Below are 13,706 nucleotides of genomic sequence, written 5' to 3' on the forward strand. Positions count from 1 at the left end.
ATGAATGTACAAATGCGCTTTACACAATTGATGTGTGTCTGGATTGTGATAAGAGTTGTATGAGCCCCTAATAAAATGATTAAAAAAAATGTTGAAAAGCAAAAAAAAAAAAGTAACTCAAATTTCACTTATAGGTTTGTTCTTTTCAAGAAAATATCAAAGTTTGATATATTTCTGATTAATAGTTGTACCATCAACTTGTATTTTCAAAGTTTAAAGCAGCATTTAGTGAATGTTTGTTATCTGCTTGCATACATGAACAATAAAAAATTCTGGATCTAAAAAAAAAAAAAGATACTTGACTATACCTTCACATACCAGTTTTAAAAACAAACAAACAAAAAGACTATAAATTTATTTGGCTAAAGCTTCTGAACTAAAAATATTTTAAACAAAAATGGATATGAATTAACTGTAGGAAAACATCTAATCCTACCTTTACACTGCATTCCTTGTCGAAAGAGGCCTTTGAGTAACCGCTTGCAGTACTGACATATTGTGGGGCGGGTATAAGAGTGGACAGCAAACGTGTGTGGGACTTTCACTCTGCACATCACCATCTTTTCCATCCAGATTGGGCGACCACTCCAAGAAGGAATTCTCTTACTTGGTTCTTGGTGAATATGTAACTGAAACATAATTTTCGTAAACATAGCCAGATTAAAGACAAAGTATTACGAGCAGGGTTTGACCACAGAGCCATTTATCTGAGATACTCCAGCCAAAAAACGTGGAGTACAGCACTTTCCTTTGGAAGCTTAACTTACTAAGGCTTGACTGAAGAAAGCACAGAATTTTTTATTAAAAAACAAAACTAAGATACTATCAACCCAAGATATTTTCATATACACATTCACCACTCAACTATTGCTTGCTGGGTACATATATCATTTTAAAAATAAAACACACACACACACACACACACACACACACACACACACACACCAAACCTTAATTCATAACAGATGTTCAAATCCCTTCAAAAGCCTAAGGAATTACTCACAGGAAAAAATCAATAAATCTATGAAACCTTATTGCTGATCATGTTGAATTATTAAACATGTTATCTGAAAATGTTTTGAAGCTGCCTCAATATTTCAAATTTATTTTAACAAAAGTTAAAAATATACCCAACGGGGCTTTATAAAGGTCACAGGAAAATCCCATTATCTTTTAATTCCACTTTTCCATGAACTTTTTGAACACAAGGGAAAAGGAACATTGCTGTGATAATGCAGAGCTAAGAAAGAACCAAGAACCAGAAAGCAATGTTTCAGATCCTTTCTCCTTCCTGGCTCCATGTTCTAAGGAGGACTCATCTACTCCTCTGCTTCTGTTACTCCCATTCCAACCACTCTCATTGTGTTTCAAGGCCAAAACACACAAGACAGAGTATGACCGATTGAGCCATTCATCATAAAGTATATAGATTACAACTGTAAGGCAGAGTTTTCACACGAGGTCTCTTTTTATGCCAAGAGTTTCTTAGAGACTGGCTTTGGGTCAGGTATGCTTGGATCATGTCAGAGGCAGACAACTCAGTAAGCAAGATAGCATTAAAGCCTTAATTGTGCTTATCAATCTGTTGTCACAATTCACCTAGGAGTCAGCACATCTTCCACATGGTGAAACGCAGGTGAAAGAGTTCACTACAGATTAGTAAGTAAATACAATGTAGCCCCTGCATACCTATCTTACTATATGCTGGTGAGTACTATGGTTACTGCTTAATCTGCCCCTAGATCAAGGGCATAGGGCTATGATAGAACATAAGTTCTCAAGTTTATTTAGCCTACCATCCCCTTTTTCAGGGGAAAAGGAAAAAGACAAAAAACAATTATTCAGTGCCCTGCTGGAAAGTAACAACTTTTGTACTACAGGTTATAATCCCAGATAAAGTGTCGATGTCTACGCCTGCATTTTGCTGTCCCCTAAATCATTCCATATCTTACACTTTGGGAAACACTGATACAGCGCATGTATACAAGCGGCCTCTCAGGGTACTGTGGCTGTAGCAGTCACCTTATTTGTCATAGCCAGTGAAAAGATTAGTTGTCATCAACGGTGACCCCATGTGTGTCACCAGGTAGAACTGTGCCCCTGGGACTTCCAGTGGCTGTTTTTTGAGAAGTAGACCACCAGGCCTTTCTTCCAGTAGGTAATCTAGAATGTCCACATTATCAGTTAGCAGTTATGTGTGTAACTATACGCAGGTAGTCTGGAATGTCCACATTTTCAGTTAGCAGTTACGTGTGTTAACTATTTGCACCATCCATGGACCCCACTCATATCTGGGTTGTATTTAATTAATATGGCCCTCCAATGCTGTCATAATCCCTTATATGATAGATTAAAATTCTAGATTTCATAGAACTATGACTACAGTCATTTGGAAGGCATTACCTACAAAGAAATGGGATAGGAATATCTACCGAAATAGGGAAATAGGGAAGAGAACATGACCTGACCTTATATAGGGTGTGAATCGGACTACATTCTTTGTTTAATGGTTATCTGGGGTACTGTTACTTGTAATGGATGTAAATAATGCTATGCGACAGCTGAGAGGGGAAAAAAAGCTGCTTTCGGAATGGCTGGGAAAAGCCTAGCTAATGAAGATTAGTAGGAAGGCAATGCCTACTGGAAATATCTGCCAGAGGGTCCAGGTCATATACGCATAAATAAGATATGGTCCAGCAGTGGAGAACAGGAGCATCATTAAAGAGGTTAAGGATTATAAGTTAAATTTGACTGCACTATTGATACTCAGTGTTATCTCCCACCAAACAACCTTTCCCTACAAGGATCTGTGAAGAAGATATGGGTAATTACTGAGAGGATTTGCCTGTGAGTAATTTTAACTGGATTCCTTGGAGTGCCATCCTGCTGTGTATAAAAACGAGGCCTCTGAGATGCAGGGGCTGGGATCTCATCACTGGCAAAAGGCAGGAATGGAGCACATCTTCTGGACCCAGCATCTGGCTTATCCCTCCCTGACTCTTCACAGTCACCTCAGGTACACACTGAAACTTTTCAATAGTCCTTCACTCCCATCCTAGTTCCTTATGCCACAGCACTCTTCCCTTTATAAATCTCACACTAGGATTACATACTATGTATATGAGATTTTAGTGAAAAGATTTCAGAAGTGACTGTTTAGAATAGTCTTATGACTAGGGTAACAAGACAGAAATCCCAAAGGCTTGATTTGACTTTACTTTATAGAAAACCAAAGGGTTTACAGGTAAATGACAAAAACCTGCAACATATGGATGAAATTAATTTCAAGTACTATCAAGTATCAGTATACAGGAAGCTATTTCTTTCTTTTCCCATGTTCTATTCTTATCCTTTTTTCCTTGAAAGGGATGGCATATTATCAGGGTTTGGGGGGAACGGGAGGGGGTACTACATTTTTATCGTTTGTGAAATCTACATTTTTAAAAAGATGAAATCTACATTATAATATCTTTTACTAATTGATTTTGGATTTCAGACAAGTCACATACCTGAATTTCAATGGCCTTATCTGTGTGCAGATTTACATGTCTGAGTAGATATGTATAGAGAATCAGCAAGGTCAGTCATTCACTCATTCCTTCCTCATGGAGTACCTACTAAGTACCCAGGCATTAAGCAGGGCAATGAGAGGCACATAAAGATATGAGCCTTGTCTCCTCCAAATAAGACTATCCTAATATGCAAACTTTACAAGACAAAGTGCTATAGGCACTACAGAGGAGGGGTGACCAAAGCACTATAATTCAGAAAAAAATAACTGGGAGAAGGTAAGGTAAGGAAGGAAAGGTAGCTTTTGAGTTACATCTGGAAAAAGCATGAGGAATGGATACCACCAAGAGCAAAGGGAGGTAGGAGCACAGGTGTGTTCAGGGAATGCTGGATAGCGGCTTGTCAGAAACATGGAAGATATAGGGCTCCCTAGTGAAAAGCGATATGCTCAGAGACGTGTATTAGGAAATTTGATCTGCAGTGTTTAAGAGGAATCGAAGAGAACAGCAGCTTGAGACACCTGGTTGGAAGTTTATCACAGAGGTCCAAGTGATAAATAATGTGACCCCAAGGTATGCAAAATGCAGTTCATCATTCCTGGAACATCCTTAGCCACATCTACCCACTATTACATTTATCTACTATTACAATATATCCACGATCGCAGTTTACATTTCTTATGTATAGGAAAGCTCCTAATTTTTAGTATATAAATTACCATCTAGGATGATGTCCTAAACTCTAAAGGAATAGAGAAAAACTAGTAAAATGCCATTGCGTTAATCAGAATACATACCTCTTCATTGGAAGGGATTACACATTCAGTCTGTAGAGGTCTTGGGACTGACAGGCCGGGTCCTGGCAGAGATACATTTGACAGGCGTCTCTTTCTTACTCCACTACAGTTATTTGGAATCTTGAAGGCACATCGTTTATGATAATTTAATCCACAGCCTAATTATAGTTCAAAAGGTAAAATATAAGAAGCTTACTATGTATGAGAGGGCTTAAAACAGTTAATGGAAAATGGAATTTTCCCACAAACTTTTTGAAGCGTCCATGCAAGTATGATGATATATATTTTTAAATGTACTTTTTATTTCATTTATTTTCCCTGGCAACAATACCTACCCTAAGTAAAGAACTTAGATGGCAGGCTAAGTAGAAGTTAATTAATTCAAGAACTATAGGAAACTCTGTAAAAAGAGTCAGTTAACTTATAGCAGTGGTACTTGAAATGTGGTCTCTTTGACACCAGTTGAAAACTTGTTAGAAAAGTAAACTATTAAGCTCTACTACCCAAGGGCTACTAAAGCAGAAAAGCTGGGGTTCGGTCCAGCGATCTGTGTTCTGTAATTGCCACCAGGTGATAATGATGCGCAGTAAAGTTTGAGAACCTTTAGGTTAAAGCACCGGCCAGGAAACAAGCCTGCAGACCAACTTCCTTCTGTAGCACGTGAAAATCACATAAAATCCAAGTTTCAGCATCCATAAATAAAGTTTTATTGGAACACACCAATGCTCGTTTGATTACATATTGTTTACGGCTGGCTTCCTGCTACAACAGCAGAGTTAAGTCACAGTTAGAGTCCATATGGCCCCCAAAGGCTAAAATATTTACTCTCTGGTTTATTACAAAAAAAACCCAAAAACCTTCCAAGACACCACTTTTGAGAACTGTTTTCATTCAAAACCTGGAGTGTACCCAAGTCTTCCACAGATTCTAATTGTCAATTCTAAGGTGGCCCTCTTGAGTGTATTTTTTTAAATTGCCCATGTAATTCAGCTGAATGGCCTGGTTGTTTCTGTAAAGGGAGAAATGCTGTGACACTGTGTTAAACAATTTCCTAGTCCACTGTCTCAACAAGTTGGTTCTTATGAACTATTTTACCTCTACCAGCACATAACTCCTATATGGCTTTAGAAGAGTTTGTGAAAAAGGCACCTAACATTTAAAACGCATCATTTAATATTAAAATAATGCTAGCAATAACTATTGCACCATGGTGAAACTTGAATTAGAAAGTATACTTATAGCTTGGTGTACTGCCTTGTGACTGGGAGTTGAATGGGCCCTAGACTCAGACTACCTTTCAAATCCTGGTTCTAACTTGCTAGTAGGTTGGTGACCTTTCTCCAACTTTTTAATAAAATGGGAATAGGAAGTACCTCAGAGCGTTTTCTGTAAGAATTACGTTTTTAACTCATGACAATCCTTGGCATAAAGTGAAGTACACCACAAATGTTAACTGACAATTATGATGTTGATAAATTATACAGACATGGGTTTTAATTCTCCCTTGCTACATTAGTTAGGTCGTCTTACATAAGTCATTTGTGTTGGCTGAGTTTCAGACCCTTCATTGGTAAAATATCTTTCTTCCAGCTTTGGAATAATTAAATAAGATGACCAGCCCTCGTACCTCAAACATAATTATGTGCTGCCTGAATTCTAGCTAATTACTTTATCAATTATTTCTAGTTCTTCCTCCTTAAATATTATTCAGGACAGCTAAGCTTTAGGTCAAAAGTTTGAAAGATGACTTTCAGAGCCAACACTAGCGGAAGGACGGTGTCTGTCCCACTCACAGGCGGCTCAAACACCCCGAGGAAAGGGTGAGCAAACGAGATATAATGTGTCCGCCGTTTTCAGATTCCAACGAAACACTTCGCCCACTTTGAAATACATAATCTTAAAATGTAGAACTCTGTAGAAGCTGCTACCTTTTAACTTTATATACTCACTATAACTTGTCTTCCATTGCCGAAAGCAAAATCATCATGGGAATGTTAATGAAAAACACCATTTTCAAGTAAAACTAGGATTTTAAGATAGAAAACATGGTGATTTTGTGAAAGCGAAAGCATTAAAGTTGACTTTGTGGTATGTGAAAGACTGATTTTTTTTTTTGAGATTACAAATAGGTAAGAAAGTTAATATTTACTGAACTACTTTGTACCAAGTATTTTATTCGTGTTGTGTGTCACACTGATTCCCACGCATAGAGATCTTATACCAACCAAACTCACTGCCACTGAGTTGGATGCCAACTCAGAGCCACCCTACAGGGCAGGGGAGAACTGCCTCGGTTTCCGAGACTGTTCCAGGAACAGAAAGCCCCATCTTTCTCCCAAGGACGGCTAATAGTTTAAAATCGCTGACAAGTAACCACTACACCACCAGGGCTCCTCCAGAGACCCTACAGAACAGGGGATAACTGTCCCAAGGATTTCTAAAGCTGTAATATTTAGGGGAGATCACTGGGTCTTTTCGGGTTCAAACCTTTAGTCTTTTGGTCAGCAGTCCAGCATTTTATGCCACCAGGGTTTTAAAACTAGGTAGAATAAACCTAATTTTAAAATCCCTGATGGCACAATGGTTAAGTGCTTGGCAGTTAACCAAAAGTTCCATAGTTCAAACCCACCACCTATGCCACAGGAGAAAAGACCTTGTGAGTCGATCGTGTAAGTAAAGATTATAGCTTTGGAAATATTATGGGGCAACTCTACTCTGCCCTACAAGGTTGCTATAAATTGAAATCAATTGGAAGGATTATATATTTTGGGGGGAAGGCGGGGATGGAGGAGGGGGCTCACAGCCTCATTTAAGCATTTCCACCTCCAAACTCACTGCCTTCAAATCAACAGACTCATAGTGAACCCCTGTGGGTTTTTAGGACTGTAACTGTTTACGGGAGTAGAAAGCCTCAGTCTTTCTCCTGAGGAGCTGCTGGTGGTTTCGAACTGCTGACCATGTGAATCATAGCCCAATGTATAACCACTACACCACCAGGGCTCCAGCCTTTAGCCATTTACTCTTCATAAAACCCATCAGGTAAATGATACTTTACAGAGAAACTGTTGCTCAGGGAGGTTTACTAAGTTTCCTGAGAATATGGGCACATAAAAGGAGTCAGGGACAGAGTCCAGATCGCTCAATCCCAAATGTCACCACCAATGACCTTGTGCTTTCACTGATTACTAAAGAACACACTTAATCATGAGAAAAACAGAAAGCTGTAAAATCCTACTTCAAATGATTCCAAAAATGTTTAACTACTCACCTTCACATTTCAGTCCCTGACGTACCAATCCCCACAGCATCTCACCACAATAATCACAAAAAGTAGGAGCTTTATAAGAATGTACGTAGAGAGTATGTGGACGAATCTGGAAGTCTTCTAATGTAGCCAAAGCTTTAAAAAATATATACATTAGATAAAATAAATATTTTACATATATGTAAAGTGATATATATTAAGTAAGCACACAATAATCTCTACAAGTTTCATCTGACCACATGAAAAATTTTCAGGACTTAATATTAGGGTTTTAATATTCAAATAATTTGAGCTATAAATTTAGATCTGTAGGTTAGATATTTGGACTTTTGAAGGCATTTTCTCATAGCAACAAGATTAAAAATAGTTGTTAGGCCTACTTATCCCCATTAAAAAGTTTAATGTATAATATTGGGAAATAGAAGACTAAAGCTAAATATGCAATGGAACTTATACCTCAATTACAGCAATGCTTCTGTAGGAAAAAATCACTGGGGTCCCAAGATATGCTGTCTATCCTCCACAGTGCTAGTGGCTAAAAGAAAGAGACACCTCTCTCTCAGTAAAGCAATGAAGCAGTAGGACCTTTCTCTCCTGCCCACCTGCAAGTCGTTAGCGACTGTTGCTACAGTCTGATGAGGGGTCCACAGTAAAGAACGAACGTGAACCTCCAGGGAGAGCGGAGTGAAGGCCTTCAGTACTGAAGAGGAAAAAGGACCAGGGAAGGGTAATGCAAGGCTAAGATGAATGGGAAGATTCCAAAATATGAGAGACGTGGTGGCTAGCCGGGAAAAGGGGACAGGGTTTTAAGAATAGGCTGCAAAGAAGAGTTTAGGAAAAAATCGTGGTGGTAAAACTCTAGATCCCACAGGGAATCCAGGACAGATAAACCCCTCAGGTCCAATAATGAGAGTAGCGATACCAGGAGGGGAAAGAGAAGGTAGGGAGAGAAAGGGGGAACCGATCACAAGGTTCTACATATAACCCCCTCCCAGAAGGATGGAAAACAGAAAAGTGAGTGAAGGGAGACATCAGTCAGTGTAAGACATGAAAAATAATAATTTATAAATCATCAAGGGTTCCTGAGGGAGAGAGGGAAAAAAAGGAGGAGCTGATACCAGCGGCTCAAGTAGAAAGAAAATGTTTTGAAAATGATGATGGCAACATATGTACAATGTGCTTAACACAATGGATGTATGTATGGATTGTGATAAGAGCTGTATGAGCCCCCAATAAAATGATTTTAAACCAACCAAAACAAAACTCCAGATCCTTGGTTAATGGATTGTTTTTGTCTTTCCTTTCTTCCTCTCTCCTTTTCTGGCAAACAAAAAATATGCGGGTCTACCAGGTATTGCAGGTCTATAATGAAAACCCTGCCTAAAAGATAAAATTAACTGCTTGGAAACTCTGTCAATCCCACTGTGGAGTTGCAGTGCAGTTAACTACTTGATATGGCCCATCTAACCATAGTTAGAGGGCTTATAATTCCTACCAAAAGACTGGATGGGATTACACAAATATGAGGTATTTGAGGTCACCAAGAGGATTGCTGGATGAGTAGACTGCCTCCAGGTATCTAAACTGGAGGGAGATCAGTTTGCTAATTCACAGAGCTAGAGCCAAGCACCTGAAGACCAAGGCTCACTGGCTGGCATGGGTGAGTGCTCAACACGCAGGACTACACTTGTCCGTATAAGTCGGGCGGAGGCCAAGTAGCCATCGGACTGAGAGGAGCTAGCAGAGCTTTGTGATACTTCCCCAACAGGCCACAAAGTTGAAGATTTGGGTGTGTTTGCAAGCATGACTGAGAAGAGTCTGTCCTGACCCAAGAACTGGATCCTGAATGTTCCTAACCCTGGTTTTTAACTAGGTATTTCCCTAATAAACCCAGTAATTGTAAGCATTGTTGTAGTTTCATGTGGCCAATGTAATGTTTTAACCGAGCAGAGAAGTAGCGTGTGCCTTTAAAGGGGCAGTTGGTGGAGGGTGCAGACATGCCACAGCTCCGTCTGACGTCTGAGAGTAATTAGCCTTGGACTGATGTTGTTTGATTCTTCTCTTCATGAAGTCAGAGGAGGTCAGGCATTGCTCCCATGCTATTTTATAACTACTTACTAATAATCCTCCCCATTTGTTGGAGGAGAGAAGAAATAGTGGTCAGCTCAAGGGACAAAAAGGGGTCAAGAAATGGTGTGAACAAAAAGGAGAGAGAGAGAGAGAGAGAGATAGGAAAATGCTCAGTGAGAACTAAAAGGAAACCACCAGTGTCACGATTCCTGCTTCCACACTGCCATCATGTCACCTCTCCGATTCTCTCTTCTGAACCCGTTCCATTCTTTTAGGCTTTTCGTAGAAGTAGAGAGAAAGAAACAGAATATGAGGAGGCTCCAACAAATTCATGGAAACATGGAAATAAAATGGAATGTTCCACAAATTTTTTGAAACCCCCTTATATTCCTCTTTCCGTTCAAGTAATAGTTCCTTTAACTTAGTGACACCAAAATAAGTAATTCAGGGCTACTGTCTTATTTGTTCATTTGTGATAACTTTCCTGGAAGGATTACTATTATAGATAGGTAAAAAGAAGTAACCAGATACAGTGCAAAGACCAAATATAGTTGAACAGAATGCTTAGTCCAGAAATGAGACTCAATGATTAAAAAAAAGGCAACAAAATAAAAGAAGCTATCTACTTACCTGAAAGAACAACTTCTACTAGGTCTCCTTCATGTATTTCTTCGGCTGAGGTAATCAGCTGCAAAATATTTTCTGAGTTCATGTCATGGCGAAAGAGGAGAATTTTATCATACATGCCAAAAAATCCACACTCTGGAAACTGGAGGAAAATAATCCTATATCAGTACACCCATCGTTTTCTATTTTTATTAAGTAATATCTTAATCTTATGAAAAAAATTTAACTGTAGTATATATGCCTAACAATCTCTATTTGCTAATTCTTAATATAGAAAAAAATCAAACATGTACTACTCAAGTATCTGAGTTCATTTTAAAGTTCAAAAATAAAAAAAGTAGCTTAAAGACAAAACCAACATTAGCAATCTTAAAACAACAGTCTCTGCGATTACCGGAAATCAGAAATAGAGGATTTCTGTATCCAGTGGAGAAAATAGTCTTGAACTTAATGCTACTTTATTCTCACATGGCCTAAAAGATAAGTAGTCTTTCCTGTCCTCTAGAACTGCACTACCCAATTTGGTTAGTTACTAGGTTCAATGTGAATACTTAAACTAATTAAAATTAACATTAGGCTCTTCATTCTAGCCACAGTAAGAGTGTTCAGCCGCCACCCTCGTCAGTGGTTTCCATACTGTACATCACAGAAACAGAACACTGCCATCATCTCAAAAAGTTTATTGGTCATTTCTGTAGAAAATGAATTCCTAACTTACTGAATATTTTTATTAAGTCCACCAATAGCCTTTACCATTTATCTAGTACGTTTCTTTATATCTATGTACCATTTACAAATACATGATTCATTATGGTATCATTTAAAATAAACAAAAATAAAATAAAATAAACAAAAACAACCTCTGGTCACAGTGAAACTCACAGATTTGTTTATACATGTCCTATTTCATTTCAATGCTTCCACTTCTTGTGACTATAGTGTTGAGACATTTGGGGAGTAGAATACAAGGCCTTTCCTGCTGTTAAACAGTCTGTATTCCCTGTTCTGTCCAAACAACTGTCCCTGTACAGACTCTGCACAACATCATTAAGAGTTTTGGAATTCCCATTCTTCAAAATGCTATTCTTAATTTGTTATGAGCCCCACAACTGAATAGACAATAAAACAAAAGTAAACATCTGGTATTCTCTACTTTTAAGTCAAAATCCATCTGACATCAGCAATGATATCTTTCCTCCCATGTCCTCTTTTGAACAGAGCTTGAATTTATGTCACCTCTCTGTTGAAGTGCTGCAGCAACTGTCTTTGAATTAACTTCAGCAAAATATTATTTGCACAAGATATTAAAGATTTTGTTAGATAATTTCTGCATTTTGTTGGATCACCTTTCTTTGGAATGGGCACAAGTATGGATCTCTCCCAGTCATTTGGCCAAGTAGTTCTCTTCCAAATTTCTTGGCACAGACAAATGAGTGCCTTCAGTGGTGCATCCAGTGTATTGAAACATTTTCAATAGATATTTTTTAAATTCCTGGATCCTTGTTTCTTTGCCAATGCCTTCAGTGTAGCTTAGACAGCATCCTTCAATAACATTTAAAATAAACAAAAATAAAATAAAATAAACAAAAACTTGTTTTTGTTTAAATTTTATTTTTGTTTAAGTAAATGGACATTTACTAATGCTTTTTAGGATGGTGACTGTGTATCACTTCCATTTTCTTTTGATGTTTCTTGTATGGTTTATAGTTTGCCCACTGAACTTTTTCAATAATGCAACTTGGGGCCCACCATTGTCCTTGCAGTTCTTACAGCTTAAGAAATGTAAAAACAATGACAAGATAGCACCTTTCATCCACAATGATAGGCCATTTCAAAAAAATGGCGACCCCAATAAAATGATTAAAAAAAAATTGCGAACAAATGCTGGAGAGGGTGCTGAGAGATTGGAGCTTTTTTTTTAATTTACATTTTAATTGGCACCTAATCCACATATCATACAATTCAATAGTTTAATTGTTCAAGCATATCAAGAAGAATTGCACAACCATCACCAAAATCAATTTTAGAACATCACACCTCCATTCCTGGTTAAATTGCCTTTAAAACGAGTTGTGTAATCACAATCATGACTGGAATACTTGTAAATACATACAACCATCGTGGAAAGTTCTATGGCATTACCTTAAACAATTGGAAATAGGAATACCATACAACCCAGCAATAACTCTGCTGGATATTTCTTACCCCAAAGAAGTAAAGAGACAGGCATGAACAGATGGGTGCTCCCTTGTGTTCATTGCAGCACAGTTCATGACAGCAAGAAGCTGAAAACAGCCCAAATGCCCATCAGTAGCATGAATAAACTGTGACATACACACGATGGAATACTATGCATAACTAAAACACAGCAATGAAACCATTAGACACTTCATGACCTGGCTGGACCTGGAAACCATTAAGCTGAGCCAAATGAGTCAATCACAAAAGGGCAAATATGAGTCCACTACTATAATGATAAACACCAAGGTGAAGGCAGGCTTCTAGCTCTTATGTCAAGTAATCCAGTTTCTCAAGTCGCAAGATAAAGAGCCTGCCTAGTGCCCATCAAACATATAGCACCGCCTTTATATGTACATCTTAAAAAGCACTTGAAAAGGAGACCACACCTCAGCTGAGGTTAGTTTCTCAAGATGGGGGGAGAGGGAGAAGACCATTTAGTTGCTACCATGTAACATTATTCTAACTCTAAACCAAACCAAATTCACTGCTACCAAATAGATTCCAACTCATGGAGACTCATGGGAATAAACAGCCTCATCTTTCTCCCGTGGAGCGAGCGGTTGGTGGCTTTCGAACTGCTTACCTTGCACATTGCAGTAAGGAATACATAACCATTATGACAAACGGCTCCTACTTTGTGCTAAGGTCACCCCAAATCAACAGACAATTCTGTAAGAGTGATAAGTGAACCTTACTGGAAAACCAAGTTAAGGAACGGGTAGTGGGGTATGTATGTCTCAGGAAAGGCAATTACACTTCTTTAATGAGTAAACAAGGTGGAACAACCTCTCAATGGGAACACTTAACATTACTTATATAGAACCCAAGGAGAGGAGGATACGCCCAATACTACGTTCCTAATTGGACACTGTTGATCTAGTTTCTACCCTGGCCTTAGTGATGCAGGCTGTGTGCTATAGACTACTGGGAATTTAGACTGCCCCTTCGAGGTGCATAACATCCTTCATAGGCCAGACCAGTAGGATTTGATGTGAAAACCCCATTAAGCAAACTGAATTGTACTTAAAATTCAACTGTAGCAGATTGAATGCCCAATGTGAGAAGCGCACGACTGCTATCCCAAGGTTATGAAATTGGTGATGGTGGTAGGGCATGATCAAGGGGAATGTAACAAAGAGGAAGTGCTGAAATCCTGGTGGGGACTGAGCATGATAGTGGGACAGGAGGAGAATCAAG

At 38.6% G+C, this 13,706-nt stretch overlaps 1 protein-coding gene across 1 annotated transcript in view; it reads right to left on the reverse strand.

The window, feature by feature from the left end:
• The window catches only part of PRKD3 (protein kinase D3), an 82,800-nt gene that overhangs the window by 46,340 nt on the left and 22,754 nt on the right, over window positions 1-13,706 (reverse strand). The window contains exons 2-5 of the mRNA XM_004711111.2: window positions 10,272-10,410; window positions 7,575-7,706; window positions 4,307-4,464; window positions 437-629 (exon numbers count right to left, since the gene is read on the reverse strand). Of these exons, the coding sequence (XP_004711168.1) occupies window positions 437-629; window positions 4,307-4,464; window positions 7,575-7,706; window positions 10,272-10,410 (622 nt within the window). The remainder of the gene's footprint in view (window positions 1-436; window positions 630-4,306; window positions 4,465-7,574; window positions 7,707-10,271; window positions 10,411-13,706) is intronic.

This window comes from Echinops telfairi, unplaced genomic scaffold, assembly GCF_000313985.2.
Source record: "Echinops telfairi isolate 266 unplaced genomic scaffold, ASM31398v2 ScPeMD7_10;HRSCAF=50, whole genome shotgun sequence".
Lineage (NCBI taxonomy): Eukaryota > Metazoa > Chordata > Mammalia > Afrosoricida > Tenrecidae > Echinops > Echinops telfairi.